The sequence below is a fragment of the Ananas comosus genome, linkage group 11, assembly GCF_001540865.1.
Source record: "Ananas comosus cultivar F153 linkage group 11, ASM154086v1, whole genome shotgun sequence".
In the NCBI taxonomy this organism is placed as follows: domain Eukaryota; kingdom Viridiplantae; phylum Streptophyta; class Magnoliopsida; order Poales; family Bromeliaceae; genus Ananas; species Ananas comosus.
Genome location: NC_033631.1, coordinates 66277 through 85550, shown reverse-complemented (window position 1 = coordinate 85550; position 19274 = coordinate 66277). Strand labels below are relative to the sequence as shown.

At 43.8% G+C, this 19274-nt stretch overlaps 3 protein-coding genes across 5 annotated transcripts; all 3 read right to left on the bottom strand.

The window, feature by feature from the left end:
* LOC109717022 (ubiquitin-conjugating enzyme E2 variant 1C-like) lies at positions 1695-4710 on the bottom strand. 2 transcript variants are annotated; one of them, XM_020242666.1, is made up of 4 exons: positions 4568-4710; positions 2414-2553; positions 2154-2279; positions 1695-2067 (listed from the first exon to the last, which is right to left on the bottom strand). In XM_020242666.1, the coding sequence occupies exons 1-4, from the start codon at positions 4602-4604 to the stop codon at positions 1927-1929; spliced, it is 444 nt and encodes a 147-aa protein (XP_020098255.1). In that variant the 5' UTR covers positions 4605-4710; the 3' UTR covers positions 1695-1926. The 2 variants fall into 2 exon arrangements, with proteins under 2 accessions (XP_020098255.1, XP_020098256.1); XM_020242667.1 differs by having other exon boundaries at positions 2157-2279.
* On the bottom strand, positions 7012-13023 carry LOC109717262 (DEAD-box ATP-dependent RNA helicase 14-like; the record flags this gene model as incomplete). Its single annotated transcript, XM_020242940.1, is given in 9 exon segments — positions 7012-7812; positions 7905-8054; positions 8386-8775; positions 9952-10229; positions 10653-11003; positions 11280-11549; positions 12259-12327; positions 12700-12828; positions 12960-13023. Coding segments are annotated over 9 exon segments (2248 nt in total), but the record flags the coding sequence as incomplete, so codon positions are not given.
* LOC109717497 (probable RNA-dependent RNA polymerase SHL2) lies at positions 13810-19009 on the bottom strand. 2 transcript variants are annotated; one of them, XM_020243318.1, is made up of 3 exons: positions 18663-19009; positions 15626-18544; positions 13810-14994 (listed from the first exon to the last, which is right to left on the bottom strand). In XM_020243318.1, exons 2-3 carry the CDS (start codon positions 18446-18448, stop codon positions 14113-14115), a joined length of 3705 nt encoding a protein of 1234 aa, XP_020098907.1. In that variant the 5' UTR covers positions 18449-18544; positions 18663-19009; the 3' UTR covers positions 13810-14112. The 2 variants fall into 2 exon arrangements, with proteins under 2 accessions (XP_020098907.1, XP_020098906.1); XM_020243317.1 differs by having other exon boundaries at positions 15626-18541.

Below are 19274 nucleotides of genomic sequence, written 5' to 3'. Positions count from 1 at the left end.
AAGATCATGAACAAAGATATGGTTTGCAATGAAGATCACAAGTCGAATCTGAGATTATATGATATCACAGTTGAAGGCATATTAAAGATAATTCGGACAAACCGGTGCTGAACTATAATAGAGGGTACTTAAAGGACTACCACACCTCCACATCAGGAACAATAGGTACAAACAGGCTGATAACAAATGTGGAGACGAACAAGAACTCTCTCAATCATCTCTGCAGCTGCTTTTGCACAAATAGTTGGTTATTGTGATCCCCATATATTTCATGAGTTTTATGTGATCAGTGGACGATAAACACGGCAGATGAGATAAAATGGATAGTACAAGATAACACAACACATGGTGGTGAAGGGCCCGAAAATCAAAAGGCGGTTAGCTTCCAATTGGAATTTCAGATAACAAAATTAACACCTGAAATAATAAAAGGCAAAAACTTGAAGATAAGACCAGGAGATTAGTGGCGAAAATATTAACCTAGGAAAAATTTCTATTGAACTCGAGGCGAACTAGAGCAGTTTGCAGTTTGCACGGCACTAATTTGGTCCGAAGAGAGTGAATCAGGAGGTAAATATTTAGTTCTTCAATGGAGAAGTATTCCTCCTGCAGTGCCATGTTAGCCTTGGTGAGTTACATGATCTGAAATTAGATCTTGAGGGAGATGACTTTTTCAGTGGAGTGCTAAACAAGGAGACGGACCCATGGAGAAACCAGAAAGATTCATGAAAGCAACTAGGGAGTACCTTATGTTGCAATCAAAAGATCTATATTTTATGATTTTAACTATTTTATGATTTGAAGAACACTAGTATATAACTGTGGAGGAGATTTGATACCTTTACGATGAGTAACTACAATAGTAATTTATGCATTAAAAGGCAAGGAGAAGGATATGAAAGATGTGCAAAGAGATCCTTAACATGGGAATATAAAAGATAGGACTGAATACAAACTATGGATATCTCAGAAGAGAAACATTGCAAAGGCGCAGAAGGGCTTCAAGTAAGAACGAAGTAACAAATTAAAAGCAAGAACTGCAAAATAATAACCTTCACTATGTAAATGTAAGATATGTCTCGGATACTATATGGCGAGGCTAAGAAAGCCTTAGGTGCAGTGCACCAATCAGTTGCACTACATAGTCGTATCAGTCCAGGGTACAGCTTGCAGTGTGTAACCAAATAACACCTAGAACATAGGAACTTCACTCGACAATTTATAGGCTAACTAGATACAAATTTGGCTAATATGGAAAAGTTATCTTGAGCTCCATAACAAAACCCTGATTGAAGCCCCTTGTATAACTACATCCTCTGTGGCAAAAGTTTGATGCCTCTAATGTCCTCATATTCTTTGATAAGCCCCATCTATAGGTTCGCATTTATGATCTTGGTTTCTAAGAGTAATCCTGAGAACCCTATTCAACAATGAAAGTCCATTGTTATACCTTGTAACTCGAGAAACTGCAACCCTACAATGCCATAATGATTCATAATAATAATTATAATAATTATAGGAAAAAAGGGGGGGAGGGGGGATGGTTCATGATCTAACACAAAAATGTCTCTCCTCAAACTCTACACCTCCCCCTCTCTGTTTCTGTGAGAATGTCAGTGTAATGTAAGAAAATCACATAAAGGTTCTCACATAAAGAAAATCAACCATAGGATATATCAAGCTACAATAGTGAATTCAACAATGGAGAACCTAACCATGATCAAAATTTCAAATTTAAGGATGATATACCTTTTCACTCTTCATAATGACACTGTAACCAGTCATGGGCAGTTACAATCAGTGCATATGTAGACTTCTATCAGCCAAATATACCATGCAAAATGTAATAACAAGCATTTGAGTTTTGTAAGCCCTTACACAAGTACGCCCCACATCTTGAGATGCAAAAGATCAAGAATCAACGATCTAGAAGAATGTTCCTTCCGGAGGCTGGACTAATTTCCGGTTGTGTGGAGCTGCCATTTCTTTCTTAAGCTGTGTCAGAATTTCCTCCATTGTGTACGAACGTTGCCAATTTGCCAATAAGCCAAACTTCTTTGGGTCAACCTACATATATTTTCTCGATCAAAGTCAATTAGGAAGACATATCAACACACACACGCACACATATGGGGGGGGTTGAGGGAGAGTACCACTCCTGTATCAGGGGTGACGCAAGTCATATTGATTCGAGAGTGAAACCGAACGCTTGGTGGTTTGTCAGGATAGTCCTTGTCACAGAACAGCTTCAGCTGATAAATGCGGCCCTCATGAACAGTCTGCCCAAGCGAGTAACAGATAATGAAATCTGAGAGATCAGATGGCAACCCTACCAGAATACAATGTGAGGAAGACACTAGAGAACAGATAACACAGCATGTAGATTTGAACACATGGTCCAAGGTTATCTCACATTGTGTGGGCCAATTATTGTGCCTGTCCAAGAACGCATTAAGATGTCATCTGCATCATCCATTCCATAGCTAACAGTCCCATCTCCAATCCCCTTTTCTCCACGCTCAAGTTCTTCTAGCAGCCTAAAGTTCCGAGGAACTGCAAAAGAAGAGCAACGAATATGCCAATTGCATTGAACTAACATTTTTCATGGAGTGCATTAACTTAGGCAACACCGCATATTATATGGTCCAAAATGCAGGGCCATTAGGAACGCTAGATTTCCAATTATATTGCAGACTCAATTATATGAGGCCCAAAACCCAAAACTCTTTAGCAGATAGAGATGCATCGAGATTCAACAATTGGACCTGCACATGAAGGCCTAGCAACTGCATCTTGACCTATTACAATATATTGAACATAGATGGAAATGTAGCAACTAGAGAGAGTAATTCCATACTGGAACCTCACTACAGACACAGCTTCCAAAGAAATTTTACTAACAGACACAGCTTCCAAAGAAATTTCACTAACAGACACAGCTTCCATACACCCTATATACAAAAAGAGAAGATCTGCGAGTGCAACATCCAGCTTCATGCCACCCAACAGGAAATTATGGTATAATACATTCAACTGCATATAGCCAACATTGCTGGTGAAATTGTAACTGTCATGTACAGCTGCAAGATTATGTAATTACATAATATCTCGTATACATCCAACCAAATGGCCTCTATAATTTATATATTATTCTAATAAATATCAGCAAATATAAAAGAGTATTCACCAAAGACCATGTCTGCTGCATTACACTTTGTAATGAGGTAATTCTCCAAAAGTTAACACACCACCAAAAGTGAAACTACAAAGTTGAAAAAAACTGATGGCCTGCAAATCATGAACAGTGCAAATTTCTTCTTGGGTTTTCCAGGTTACAAATGGTTTGAAGCAGTCAAGCAAAAGAAGTTTTGCCGTAGGCTGTCTCAGATCCATATTACAGTTAAGTTGACCCTATAAGACAATTACCAACATATGTTTCAGACTTGAAGTATCAGGCAATAAGGTTTTAGAGGTAGGGTAATTGAGGACTATACAGATCTTATCACAAATGTAGCCACCAATTCGCAATGTGATTATGCTACGATTCTCATTAAGTCAGAATTGCATGACATGAAAGCCTTCATGCAAAATTAGTTGAGACACGAATAGCAAGTCTTCCAAAAAAAGCTAGTCGTCAAAAAGGCATATAAAGATAACAAGATGGATCTGAGATTCTAACCGAGGGAGTCGTATCTGATTGAGCCTATTATATTGTTTCTTTTTAGACTTATCACATGTTCGACTGACTCCAGATGTGACATTTCCTTCTATTCCATGAAAGGTGTGTTGGATTTGTATCCTTGATCTTCTAGTTTATGAAGATAGGCTAATTAGGTAAAGGGGCCATTCCCTTGACTCGTACTGATGAGAATTTTACTCCACGAGAAATTGAACCATCACTGTATCAGCGGAGGAGACAAGCAAATCAATCTACCAACTAACAAATTCCTAAGCAATCCATCAGACTCTAACTAAAGGACCGAACAAACTTTTAATAAATGTCGACAGCATATGCCAAACTACAAGAAAACATATAATGATATATTATCTAAACAAACTTAAGCAGCAACACTCCTTCATTGTAATGGTAGTTTAAATAAGAATAATCTATGCCCTAATATGTGTTGCATGACAGTAAAAGTGAAATATATATATATAATTTAACCAAATAAAATGGACTTGATTTTTTTAAAAAAAAAAAGTTAGGATCAACGAAGGAGGTAAGGCACCCAACCAATATAGAAAGATCTATGGTCGAAAAATCAATCCCGAAGAGTTCCGAATTTAAAGAAATTATAATAAAGAAAAATCCATAGAGTCGATCGATGGATGGGAACCCTAATAATAAGAAAAAGAGCACAATTACAACTAAAATAATAATAAGAAAAAGAAAAAGGAGAATCGGGGTCTAAGGAGAGAAAGGGAGATTTCTCATCCAAATTTAAACAAGAAAAATTCATGGAGTCGATCGATCGATCGATGATCGATCGACGGATAAATAATAATAATTCACACCATTTCTACTAAAATAATAAAAAGAAAAAGAAAGGAAAGGGAGATTTCGCACCGACGACGCTCGATCCACCCGAACTCCCCAGCGTCATCGCGATCGATCTCTCTCTCTCTCTCTCTCTCTCCCTCTCCCCCTCGCGCTCTCACGAAGCTGCTGCTGCTGCTGCTGCTGCTACAGTTCTACTTCGATCGATGCTAGTTTATATATATATTCGAGCGGTGCTACTCTTTCACGCACAAGGAGGCCGTATTCAGTGTAACGGTTATACATCACTTCTGATTTGTCACTGACATGTGGGCCCCATCCAAATGCACCTTCTTCAATGTAACGGTTATATATCACTTTCACGACATGTGAGGCCCATCCAACTAGGGATGTCAATGGGTATGGATACCCGAAATTTTATCCGAACCCGATAACCGAGAATGAAAACGAGATATATGAATGGATATGGCAGATATGGACTTTGGATATGGATATAAAAATAAAAAATCCGCGGCATATGCGGATTCGGATATTGGATTTTGATGATTGTAACCGCCCGGAACCGAAACCCGACGCGAACCCGCTCCGAATTTATTTTGTGTCCATGGTATATATGAATACTATATTAAAAATTGAGTTATATTTGAATTCGTATTTTAAAATTTTAGGAATTTAATATTAATATTATTTTTGAGAATATTGAAAAAAAGATAATAATTGTTTCGGGCTTCAAATTTGTCGGGGTTCGGGTCTCGGGCCCGCCTGCAACCGGCTCCCCTTCCAGTTGGTCGGTTTCGGGATTTTTGGTCCGGTGGTCTTCGGGTTTGGATGATGTGATTTTTTTAAAATCGTCGCGGCATGTTCGGATTCGGTTCGGGTCTTCGGGTTGTGGAGGTCGGTTCGGGTCCGGTTTGTTCAAAAATCCGCCCCGAATCCCGACCCTTGAACATTCTCTACATTTCGCCAACGAATGATTGCTTTTTTTTAAAGAAGAAAAAGCTTTCACATGAAACTGTCAGAATCTCTGGTTTTTTTTTTTGGTTGAGTTAATTTCATAGCTAGTTTTTTTTGACTGATCTTAATAATAGGAATATATTTGAAAATATCAGAACTTTTATATGGACAACATATAAAAGTTAAACTTTGTAGAAATATATTTACAATTTACTAAATATGAAAATATATATATATATATATATATATATATATATATATATATTGTCATTTGTATTAGAGCCGGTCGGCCATCCAATATATTTCTCACTAGAGGCCAGACAATGATAATTTATAATTGGATGTAAAAATTTTAGTTTTATAAATGTATTTTAAAAAATAATTTAAACACATGATGTGTAAATTAAAAAGATATACTGAAACCATCAGCAACTATTCCAATTTGAATTGGTTTGCATTGGCATCAAACCTGGTTTGAGCCTAAACTGAAATCAACCCAGCGAATCAAATGTAAAAGCATTTGATACAAAAACATTATGGCTGGAAACTCTTTTAACTTGTTGTAGCACCAGGAACCGAATTAAGAATCACAGTACAAACTAATTGAACCTTTATTCTTTGCTTTGGAATGTGCACGAGCTATAGACACCCCACCTATCCAAAAATAAAACCTTATGAACCAACTGGGAGACTTAACTGAGTCGTACCTACTTCGGTTTTCTCTAAGGTGATAGGTGAAAAAAGAGAGAAAGAAGCACTGGAAACCAGAAAAAGGTAAAGTAAGGAGAATGAAAAGATAAACACCGAGTATGATACTTGCCCAAGGACCAACCGAAAAGAAAAAAAAGAACTTAGAAGTTGGAAATTACAGTGAAAATGGAAGCAGCAGACTGCTGCACTGATAATGGATTGGAGGCAGACTGCCCCGCAGTCATCACCCGTTTCAAGAATACCATGCTCCAACACAGCCGCTTCTCCGCTACAACCCCGCGAATCAACGCTGCAAATCGACATATACTTGGCCCTCCTCTGAAACCTCGCGCACCCCGACCATTGTGTTATGCTGCCATTTCCAGAGCCCCACTAAGTACTTTGTCTCCCCATCGGGGGGTTCATAGTAGTGGTTCTCCGGTTTTCCTTCCTAACCATAGGCACCAACCACTGGAGTACTACTATCTAGACCTGTCTGATAGAGAAATCTACCAGATTGTTCTGCATTTGCAGCTTGCGGTGCAAATTTGGCCTTTTTACATACTCCCTGCAGGATCCCGCCACACACACAGGCCAAACCTTTACCCTTCGAGAAACTACTATCAGACAGTGAGAATGTGAATCGGCAGCATTTGCACCAGATGCCGTAAATCCGGACCTGTCGCATAGATTTTTCTATCAGACAGGTCTGACAGTAGTGTTTCCCCTCAGCGTCCCTGGCTCTCCGTACATCAATTTCAGCAGGAGCTGGTGTCATGGTAAACTAATAAGAAATGCAGCAGAGCCGCCACTGCGACATGGCAAACGACTCCGAATTTGTATAGATCAGAATTCCGCACTAACAAATAAAAACAGCAGACGGAAGGAACATTTTTCATGCAAACAAAGTTGATAACTCGGAGCGTTCTGATAAAAAAAACAATAACAAGGTTCATACACGACCCTTGGTCAGACCAGTATAGCATGGCAACATCTACGGCAGATTACAACAAATCGACCATCAGAATATCACAATGTAAATGGTACCATAGTTACTAACACTCTGGAAAGTAAGAGCATCTATTAACTGGGGGCATTTCTAGTTCTCTGAAGCATAAATCAATTACCTATCTGAATCAGGTCGGTGAGTCTCTTCCATAGGCCCAGGAGGCGAAGTTCCACCTCCGTCCTCCTCCGGGAGTATTTCACCATCATCCTCATCTGCAGGTATCATGCCTTCCTCTTCTTCCTCTCCATCCCTGTCCTTGTTGTAGCGCACATTTGTAGGCAGAGGTGAAGGTGATCTAGCGCCACCACCATTTCCACCTTGAGAAGGTGATCCAGCGCCATTGTTCGTATTGCTATTATATGGAGATCTCTCCTTTTTCGGGCTTGGACTAGGTGAGCCATCATGTCGAACATCTTTCATCATGTTGTCATTATCATTCAGCTGTGGCGGCGGTGGGGATCTTTGCTTCTCATTGTAGCGTGGGCTTGGCGAATGCTTAATATCATCATCAGGGCGATGATGAGCGGCTGGTGAGACCGTCCTCCTCTCAGCACCGAGCTTGTCAAAGTCACGGCTTACGCTCCGGCTGCGGCTACGGCTGTGGCTGTAGTAATGGTTTTGACTCCCACTGCGACTGCGGCTGCGGCTGCGGCTGCGGCTATTTNGTCAAAGTCACGGCTTACGCTCCGGCTGCGGCTACGGCTGTGGCTGTAGTAATGGTTTTGACTCCCACTGCGACTGCGGCTGCGGCTGCGGCTGCGGCCATTTTGCCATCCACCGACGCGTCCCCTCTTAGGACTTGGGCTATACCCACGGCTGCGACTTCTGCTGCTACGGCCTCGTCCTCCAGATTTGTGGTCATGTGCGTCTGTATCATGATCATCCTGATAATTGCGACTGTTCCTAGATACATATCATCACAAAATTCATAAGCTCTTTAGACAATTTTTTTTATCATAAATTATTAACCTATATCACGATACAACCAATTCTCCAAGAAAGATTCCGTGTAGTTCCTTTTCATTCTCCAAGACACACAAAAGCTTTTCAGATTTGATAGCAAGAAAAGAAAAAGATGCATAACTAAATGCTCAGGCATAGAAATATAACCAAGTTATGGATTTTAGATAGAATCATAAACTTTGGTTCTTAGTGGTGCTAGTGCTGCAGACCACATTATTTTGCTTGCTAAAGCTCAATGTCATTGTCACCAAAACAATATGGCCATAAATACCTGCCATACGGGTCATGATCATCCCGACTGCGGCCACCTCGGCCACTATCTGATTTTCTCTCTGAAAAAGGCAGCGGTTCACGCGCAGCTCTTCCACTGCGGCCAGAATCACCCCGTGCACGTGAACGGCCTTCATCACGACTGCCGCCAGAGCGGGAGCCCCAACGGCGAGACTTACCGCCATATCCACCACGTGATACCATGTCCCTCAGCTCCCGTGGAACGCGCTGGTCAGCCCCTTCAAGAACCTTCACGAGATCTGCCGCGTATTTGGAATCATTCTCACAGAAAAATGTGTAAGACACACCAGTTGCACCTGCCCTGCCGGTCCTTCCTATCCTGTGAACGTAGTCTTCGACACCCGTGGGGAAGTCGTAATTAATCACAACCCTACACCAAAGAGAATAAGAAGATTTATATCATAGAAAATCCTGACATGCAAACTGTAGACGTTGTTAATCCCTAGACCCTGTAACAAAGGAAAAAAAGAAACAGCTTCTTAAGAGTATAATGTATCAATTTAAGGACGCTCCCCCCAGATTATTCTCGCTTTACACCTGACGTGCCAATTTGACGGTCTCTAATTTTGACCAAATACAGAATGAAATGGCCTGAAACAGTCCACTCAGATGTTCAGTTGGAAGTAGTGCATTTGCAACTACTGATTGACTCCAGCCATTTCAGGACTAAATCAACCAAAACTTATAACTGATATCAATTCAGTGCAACATTATAATAGTTTGCACTAATATTAGTAACATCCTTTCTTGAAATGCTTCGAATTATCATGGGTTTCCTATATATACAAAGCAATGATGCAACAATCTAGTCATACATCAAATAGAGGAGTGGTCATATGCATGTCATAAACTATGTATGTCATAAACTATATACATGTAGTAATGCGCACCGTGACATCTCTATATATTTCAATAGCACAACAAAAATGTCACAGTAGCATAGAATAGCAAAAATAATTTCAATCAAGTAATTTCTACACCAACGCATTTATATGCATGTGCCGTTTTAATGGACAAAAACAACAAAAAAAACATATTATGCGTATCTAATGCAATACGTGTCACTTGTTGGTGCAACAATAAAGTCTTAGCCATGCAACCTCATGGCTGCAGGTTTGAATCCTAAAAGGATATTCAATTAAAAATCAGAAAATTAGGTTTGTCACTGAATTCCTTCCAAGCGGCAACTTCATCGGAACCATAAATGGATAAACAAAATGCTGCCACAGTACAATGCAACGATAATAATCTGATAATTAATGTCAAAAAAAACCCTCAAGCTACTAAATCAGAACATAAGAGTTTTGGGAGACAAAATTGCAAGGCAATGGAAAAGCAAAAAATTGCAACCAATGAGTTACCATTACTGGCAGACTTGGATGTCGAATTCACTACGAAGATCACAGTAAAACTTTTTCTACTTTCACTACAATGATGGTAATGATTATACACTGTAAAACTGTTCAAGTTACACTGTTACACTCCGTTACATAGGCGAAAAAGTAACCAAATAAATAATTATAAAAGAAAAGGATCGAACTTAAACCTGATATCTTTGATGTCCAACCCTCGTGCAGCAACATCCGTTGCGACTAAAATGGGGGATCTTCCTGATCGAAATTGGCTTAAAACCCTATCTCTTTCACTTTGGGACTTGTCGCCATGAATGGCAACTGCACCAAACTGCCGACTAAGGGTCCTAGAAAGCTGGTCGCACATTCTCTTAGTAGAGCAAAACACTAAAATCTTGGAGCCAGGATCTTGTGAGCGCAGGATCTGCTCCAACCGTCTGAGTTTCTCCGCAGGCGTAATCACCTCCACATACTGTGGAAAATGACATGAGATCAACGGTGAGAAACCCTAGTTGGTTTTCCAATTTTAACAACCTTACAGTTAAACCAAGATTTTTGTCGCACAGTCAAACTTCACAATAAAGACATGCAATACATTCTAGAATAAGCACATATATTGCAAATATTTTCCTCACTTCAGAAGGCTTAACATAAACTACCATGCCAAGAATAAAAGCAAGCATGTATAAAAATTGTGAACTTTTATCTCAACATATGATCTTTTAATTGTTGTCCGTTAAAGTTTAGCGTACGAAAGTATTAACACTATATACACAGGAATAAGATCAAGATATGTGAAAATGTTTATGGCCTTTCAAATCCCAAAACATTTATGCTGGTCGCCAAAGAAACTAGTAGAACCTATCAGAAAGTTATAAACTAGTTAGGTCAAAACCTGAGTGATAGCATTGTTGGCAACGAGCTCGTCGATGCTCCCAATGTTCACCTGAACAGGATGAACAAGTAGATCTGCAGCAATTTTCCGTACTTCCTTTGGCCATGTAGCAGTGAACATAAGAGTTTGACGGCGATGTGGTACCTCTTTCACAATTTTACGTATTTGTGGTTCAAAACCCATGTCCAACATACGGTCAGCCTCATCAAGAACAAGATATGATACCTGACGAAGACTTATCCTTCTCATTTCTAGAATGTCATTCAATCTTCCTGGGGTCGCAACCACGACATCAACTCCACGATCTAAATCTCTCAACTGTGGGCCTTTTGGTGCACCTCCATATAGACACTATAAGAAAATAGGAAGGATGAGAGTCGAAAAAAAGAAAATGTTCACAGACTCTTGATATGTTTCAGTATTTACAAGAAGCCAAACGCCCTAGGCATCAATGATCTGAAGCAGATCAGATATTCAATGGAAATGTGATTAAACGGACAAATTATAAGTCTCTCAGAAAAATGGCACGTCATCATGCTATTTCAGGAAAGAGAAATATATTTTAGATAGCAGAATAAGCAACTTGAATACATCTTAAATGAATTGACGAATGAAGAAGGGACAAACCGTGCACGAAATCCTCGAAGATCTCCCGAACTTCACGGCTTCCTCTTGAATCTGGGTTGCCAGCTCTCTTGTTGGTGCCAAAACCAGCACGGTTGGACCCACTTTGGAGTTGTTACGCAGGCGCTTCAGGTGTATAAATCCTGGAATAAGATAACCCAGTGTCTTGCCTGAACCTGTCTTTGCAATGGCTACAATATCGCGACTCTGTAATACAATAGGCCACGCCTGAGCCTGGATCGGAGTGGGAGATGAGAAGCCAGCATGATGTACCTGGGAAAGGAAAAAGAAAAATCCGCATTCCAACGATGAATACCGGTCCCAACTTGTTATGACGGTTTTTTTTTGTGTGTTTCCCGTCCTCTTTGGAATTATACAAAGAATAAAGCTAATGCCAGGAGTTAGTTCATCCCACAAATTGTCGGAGCAGCTACTTGCAGACGCAAGCCGAAGAAGGAGAAGGGCCCTTCTTTCTTTTGTGTCGGCCCGCGTGGCAGCTCAAATCCTAATCTTCGAAGGCAGCCTCAGCCACGAGCTGGTCAACTCAGAAAGCCCTTCCTGCCGCCGCTTGCTGATCTAAGCAAGCTGGACTGCACTAAAAGGGCCTTCTTACATTTTGGGCCTCGGTAGTAGCCCGAACCAATGTCACCGAAGGCAGCGTCAGCCACCAGCTGGTGCCCAGGGAGCCCTTCCTAGTACGGGCCCACCGTTATGGGCGCTCCACCAGGGATATGCCATCCTCCCAAAAGAAGAGGGTGGCACAATTGAACGCAGCGTACGACATTTAGCTCCGCCCTGGAGCAAATATCGCACCTGTGACAAAGATGCGGAGAGAGAGACCGAAATTTACAATCAAATCTCGAGCAACTAGAAAAGTGGCACATTCAAAAAAACAGTCGCATAAAATGCTTCGGAGCAAATGATACACAAAACGTCAGAAGTCAGTACACCTAACCGAGGAGAATTAATTGAAAAAATCTACCTCTTTAAGAATTTCCGACGAGAAATTTGTCGACTCAAATGTTGTGAACGGCGCCGGCACGTTGTCTCCCTGCATCAAATCAATAGCCAACGAGAGCAACGAAAAGGATTATTATAACACGGAAAGAGAGCATATTCAAAAGGCAGAGAACACGGAACAGATCACAATTAAAGAAAAAAAGGAGACATGTTTTATAACCGGAATGGTACAGCATAAAAGAGCACCGAGATAAAGGAATCAGAAATTTGTTCTTCTAAAGACATTCCTACTATCAGCAACCTACACATTAAATAATTTTAACAAACTAACTGCCAAACAAATCGATGCGTCAAGCATACGCCTGTAGTGCGATACATACACAACAACAAACTGATCGCGGTTAGTGAAAGTGAAATACTACTATAGGGGCAGGCAATGAGGAAGCTGCAGGAGAAGACGTACGGTGACGATTATCTCATGCTGGCGTCGATAAGCTTCTGCAGAAGATGCCGGTTTCGCATCGCGCGAATCCTTCGCGCCGTGCCCGTGATTGTCTGCACTCGCGCTGCCGCCTCTGCTGCCTCCTCCAGCCTGAAACAGCATTTATTTTACTTATTTATTTATCTATCTATCTATCTTACCAGAATAGCTTTCGGGCTTTCAACTAGATTAGAATTTTCAATTAGAGAAGGAAAAAAAAGATGCGAAGAGTAGGGGAAGACCTGATTGGATCTGGAGTGGGAGGAGTGGCGGTGGCGGTCGTGGTCGCGATCGGGGTGATGGTGGTCTCGGGGTTCCAGTAGTAGAGGTACCCCGTGCTCCCGTCCACCAACCCCCTCCACGGCTTCGGCAGCGTCGGATCCTCCGGCGCGTATCGCGGCGCCGCCCCGCCCCCCATTCCTCCTCTTAACCTCTCTCTACTCCCCCCACCAGCAGATCCGGAAACCCGGAAATACGTTGGGACTTAGGGTTTGGGATCGGGGATCGGGAAACCCTAGAATCTGGATAAATCTCGAATTACTTCACGGAAATGGTCGCACAAAAGGATTGAAAGAGGGAGGGGGAATGAGGTGGATTGTTATTACTGAAAGAAGAGCAGCAGGCGCAAGCAACACGGAGAGAGAAGGGGAGACGGAGGAAAAGGGGCGCGGGCGACCCTGGAAAGATGGGGTTGCGAAAATATGTAGAAAAGCCCTGGTGGGCGCGGAGTGCTGACCAGAGAGCTAGATGCATGATGGACCGTCGGATCCCGTCAAAAGTTTCGTCAATGAACGGACGAGATGCATCGACGACGACAACTCCTTGTACGGATGGGGTGCGGGCTTCAGAACTCCCCAGGAAACAACAATTTTAATTGCTGCATGTGCTAATAATGTGAATTAACCCAATGTTCACACTCCTGCTGAGGGGGAAATTAAAGCCTGCCCAGCCCCACCACCGGTTGGAGGTTTCATTATAATTAAAAAAAAAAAAAACCTAAGCGCACATCATACTATTTTTCTCTCAAAAATAAAAGAAAAAACAAATTCCACCACTCTCAATTCTCAAAACAGGAGAACTCAAAACAAGTCGTCCACTCACAGAACACAAAAACATTCATCGATAACATTTACTATAATTTAAAGCACACAGAGCACTCAACAGATTACATCAGCCACATATAGGCTCAATTATTGTCTATAATCAGTGATAGAATAGCTGATACACAACAGAACAGAAATATCTACTTGTTACTGTTGACCAACATACAAAAAGGATGTTCAAGTTTATCCAAAATACCACAGCAAATGTAATGGACCCAAAAAATGGCCGCTGAGTGGTCTTGCTGTACCAAGGAAGGAGGAACCGGAACCGGTCAAAAACATAAACAGCTCCTCAAATCCTGTCAGAGAGATAAACTGCAAGCGCATCGACTGGTCTTTGCTGATTCAATTTGCTTTTGTCTTGGCATCTTACTTTGATGCGCACCAAATAATCCGCAGCGATCCAGGCAAACGACAGCCTTGTAGGGACCACTTCCCCCTCCAGCTCTCTCATTTCGCACGATTTTCTAAGCCATTTGGGGTGGTAAGTGACTTGGTACCACGCAGACGCCTTCTGTTCATACCACACACTCTTTTCGTCATCCGACAGTTCGTTAAAATCTGGTCCCGCCGTCTCAAATACATTACGGAATTCTTTGCGCAGCGCAGTGTAGGCATTCTTGAGGCGCTCCTTGAGCTCTCCCTGCTTCCTACTATTATTTTTAGGCATCGACCATATATGCCCCGTAACAACCTCCCCTTCTGAGCAAACTTTGTACTGGCCCAACAATGCGTTTAGCTGCCCATCGTAGGCACACTTGCAATTCCAGGCGTCAAACAGGTAATCCGATGCCCCAGGAACCTCGAGATCCGTATCATACGATACGTCCTCCCATGAGCAAGCTTGTGCAGCAGATGATGATGACGATGGATCGTCACAAGAGGCATCTCTGATCTCACGATACAGCTGTCCTAATATCTTTTCTGATTTGTAGGACATGTGATCGTCCTTCCCCATGAAGTCGGGGTAGAGCTTGGGTCTGAGATTCGGCGGCATAGTAACAAGCTTGCCTGTTTTGGGGAAGTCCACTGCAGTAGCCGCCAGTTCAGCAAGCTGGAGGCACTTCTCATCCATAGCTCCATATTCGCTTAGATCGGCATGGACAACATGAGCATTGCAAATAACACCGAGATTTTCATTGACCATATTCTTCAGGAAGAAGTCAATAATATCCTGTTAGCCACAACATAGAATTTCTGTTACTGAAATCATTTTTGCTTATACAGATTTGTATGTGCAAAATATATAGAGACATGAAGCCAATGAATTGTTCCTGGCTGAAAAGGAAATAAGCATCCATTCACAGAAGGTGAGACACATGGAAACCAACATACAATGATATATTCTACGGCCCAATGGATCAACATGAATAAATAATTCTGATAAGAATTAGTGCACTACAACCAAAATAACAACAATCAGATGCTGCGCAAAATAATGAAGAATATTTAGTACCCAGCACTCCAGCTGTCGGTCAAATCTCTCCACTATCTAATGCAACTAACATTACGAGCACCCTCAATCAAAAGACCCAAATTTGTAGGCCACTGCAATCTTCATAGGGAAAAGTGTTTCCGACTACTTTCATCAAATATACCAATCGACTTTAATCAAGTGCCTGAAACGTAATTAGGAGCTATTTCTTGTAAATTAGGCATAAAGTACTCACATTTCAACAGAACAATGCTAGCAACATCGCAAGCAACACAATGCAACACAACTTGCTTAATCCGTCTAAGAGAGAGAGAATTTTTAATATGTGCTAAGGCGAAAAGATCAGCAAGAAGCCTATGCGAAGACTGACCTGCGGAGAGACTGTCCGTGGTAGTTGTTTGGCTTCAGCCGCAGTGTAGTCCATCGGCACCCAGCTTTTCTTCCCTGGAGGAATAAGATCACCGTCCCATGTGACAAAATACAGATCGCCATCAAGATCACTGCCTGATGCCTCATTCGCGTGGGGCCTATCTCCCTTCTGAGGGAAAACAAGGCAATCCACCAGCTGATGCAAACCAGGGACATCGACAGCTTCAAGGATCCGAACATCACCCGGATGAAGACAGGGGTTCTTGGCTATGACCACTGCACCTACAATGACTTGCCTATTCATTTTTGTCCCAGAAAATCTAGTGCCGTGCTTAATAAAACAGTTCTGCAGTGAGGGACTCGACATTTGAATAAAGCACTGTCCGTGCTCGAGCACTCCAAGCTCATCGAGGCAACCCATCAACCACCTTCCTTTGGGAACGAAGATTCTGGTTTTAGCCAACAGGTCCCCAAGCTGTGCGGACCTTATACAAGAGAGCATTGCCTTTAAGTGCGGCTCAGTCTGAGGCTTGAAACCGGCACTCAGCATCATCGCTGCCGTGTTCCCTTGCTCCGCACAGGAAGTAGTCAGGACCTCAAATGCAACGTCGGTATCCACAAGCATCTCATTTAGCTTGCAGATCATCGACTCCTGCATTCGGGCAAACACAGAGTCGGGAACACTCAAGGATGAGAGCAGCGTTATGATCTGCCGGTTTAAGAAACCAGGTTGGAACCTCGACCATGAGACAACCTCCAATACAGTATGGTTGGACTCGAACTTGTTCATGCTCGGTCTTAGAGAAAGCCGGATTCCGTCTACATCTCCCGGCCAAACAGCGACAACACCTTTACAGCCGGCATACCTTATCTGGTATGCAGAGGGGGGGTTATCCGTCAGCTTCAACTTTTCAGCTACTTCCATTGCCAGATCAGGAGTGATCTTCCCGATCCCGTCAGAAAAGATATATCCGTTTCCTTCAATATCGGGCAGCACTGGATTCACCTCCCTCAACGGCACTTCTACAGTTGCGTATGTGGACGAGAAGCACTGCCCCATTCGAGCCGCACACTTTGCCACATTCCTGTTACTAAACCTGCCCATCCATTTGGTTATGGCTGCAACTGTCGTCTTGCTATCCTCTGCGAAGAACCAGGCGGAGCGGTCTCGTAACTGATTGGATGAGAACGCAAGAAAGGAGTACCTGCGCCCGCACAGGTAGAAACCATCCATTAGAATACTCTTCACCCTCTTAAACACAGTAGTTTTCTGCTGATACGAGTTTGACGTGATGTCCCTGACGATGGGCGCGACGTAGTAGTTGAGAACGCTGTTATTAAGCTGCTGCATTCCTTCATCGGTAAACGTAACCCTCAGGAATCTATCAGCAACCTCCTTATACCTTCTCAACACCCTGTTGGAGAGTTCAATTGCCGGAGGAATACAGTATGCTTTAGTGGGAGTTATAACAAGCCTTCTCACCTCCGCATTGTCGTCGGCTAGCTTGGAGCTTCTGAGGAGTTTGGGGTTGTTCAAAAGCCACTCCTGGACAAGCTTCAGTCTTCGATAAGCATCAAATATAGGGCGCTTGTAAGACCATATATGCCTCAGCGCTGTCTCATTCACCACACCGCTCTGGCCCCTCAACAAGCCGAAGAACTGATCGGAGAGCTGGTGCTGGTTGACGATACCCTTGTGAACCAACGCATTTACCAGGAACAGTATTGGAAAGCCGACCCCCTCCGCGTGATGGATGGAGAAGAAGTGATCGGTCGCCGGCGAGAAGCCAAAGTCGGGCTCCGGCCGAACCGCTAGAGGACGGTTGGGCCGGTAATCCGGAATTCTGCGCTTCCTCAGATAATCAAGCGCTCTCTCCAGCTTCGCACCGAAACGAGGGGAGAGTGAGATCTTGTACGAGCTGCATCGGCCGACGGCACCGGTAGGAGTGAAGTCGGTGGTGCGGATCCACGGGTCCTCATCGTCGAGCAGGTTGAAGGGCACGGAGGTATAGATGTCGTCGTCGGCGGTCCGGTAGGATACGAAAGGCGCGGAGGTTAGCTGCAGGAGCATCGCGAGCGGCGCTCGGTCCGTGTACAGCCTGACGTCGGCAATGTCCCTCGCAAGGAATTCGATCTTGAAATCGCAGCGGATCGTCGCCGCGTCGCGCGTGCCCTTGAAGGCGAAGGCGGTCTCCCTGGCGAAGAGGATCTTGCACAGCCCGTCGAAGGGGTCGACGACGAAATCGGCGGCTCCGGAGCCGGAGGGGCAGGTCCAGCTGGCGCAGAAGTCGTCGCGGGCGACGAGGGAGCCGATGTCGAGGCGGACGTCGGAGAACTTGAAGGGGTCGGTGGTGCGGCGGCGGCTGGCGCGGAAGGAGCTCTCGGCGGCGCAGTGGGCGCGCAGGGGGCGGCCCCTGAGCACGAGGTCGCAGCGGCCGGCGGCGTTCATGGCGCGCTTGGCGGCGTCGGGGGAGGCGAAGTGGACGAAGGCGTGGGGGACCACCTTGGGGTAGTCATCCTTGTCCCTGATCGTAGTAGCAGTAGTACTAGTAGTCAATGATGATGAAGAAGAAGAAGAAGAAGAAGAGGCTGCTACGGAGAAGGCATCGGCATCGGCATCGGCATCGGCATTGGAGGAGGAGAAGAAGTCGGGGTAGGAGTCGGGCGGGGTCCAGGAGGTCTTGACGCGGCAGCGCCAGATGAGGCCCACTTGCTGCTGCAAGAAGTCGGTGAGCTCCCTGGCGGAGACGCCCTCGTCGAAGCCGCCGAAGGACACCTGGCTCACCACCACCGCCGTCTCCTTCTGCGACCCAACCGATCCCATCCCCTATAAAAGCCCCTCTCTCTCTCTCTGCCCTCCGACCGATCTCACTTCACTTCTGCTGCTGCTGCTGCTGCTCCTCCTCCTCTTTCTTCTCTTCTTGTTAACAATAAGAATAATAATGATGATGAAATTGGGTGAGGTGGTTCATGAGGATGATAGCGGAATAGTGAGAGCAACAAGAATGGAATGGAACAAAATTGTGTGCGTTACTTACCTCCCTAGGAAGCGCAGGAGGAGGAGGAGGAGGAGGAGGAGGAGGGAATTGGGCGGCGCTGGTGCAGCTTTTCGCTTCAGTTTAAACCCTAAACCTCAAGTGATGATAGTGTCCATCAAAATTGGGAGGCCCGATCTCGATCTTGGAATGCGAGTCGCAGACACACGCCCCCGCAGGAAACAGAGAATTTTGAGCCGGGGGAAGGGAGCAGAGAGAGGGGGGAGGGAAGAAGCAGACGAGGCAAGGAAGGACGTAAGACAACGGAAGGATTCGGTCAGTGGAAAGTGGGACTGGGCTGGGTGGACAGGCGCGGGTCTCTCTCTCTCTCTCTTCTCTTCTCTGTTTGTTTTTAGTATTTCTAGTACTAGTTACTTAAACACGAAGGATCTGATAAGAGCAGAACGCAACGCACTCTACCGGCGCGAATTTTCGACTCTTTTTTCTATTTTAACCAAGTTAAACCGTAATCTTGCGTGCCGCGTTGGCCCCACCTTCCCGTCATGCCAGAAGCGTCAGATCATGTTTGCTTTTACGTGAGAAACAAAACATTTCGGATGATTTAGTTAAATTAGAAAGGGGTCCACCCCAGAGGGTGTAAATTTTTTTTTTTTT

Coding starts and splice junctions, on each gene's coding strand:
- LOC109717022 (XM_020242666.1), bottom strand. CDS start 4,604: ATGACGCTGGGGAGTTCGGGTGGATCGAGCGTCGTCG. Junction 2,554..4,567: donor GGGTGGATCGAGCGTCGTCG/GTGCGAAATCTC, acceptor CTTCTTTTGCAG/TTCCTCGGAACTTTAGGCTG. Junction 2,068..2,153: donor TCACCCCTGATACAGGAGTG/GTACTCTCCCTC, acceptor AAATATATGTAG/GTTGACCCAAAGAAGTTTGG.
- LOC109717497 (XM_020243318.1), bottom strand. CDS start 18,448: ATGGGATCGGTTGGGTCGCAGAAGGAGACGGCGGTGGTGGTGAGCCAG. Junction 14,995..15,625: donor CACGGACAGTCTCTCCGCAG/GTCAGTCTTCGC, acceptor TGTGGCTAACAG/GATATTATTGACTTCTTCCT.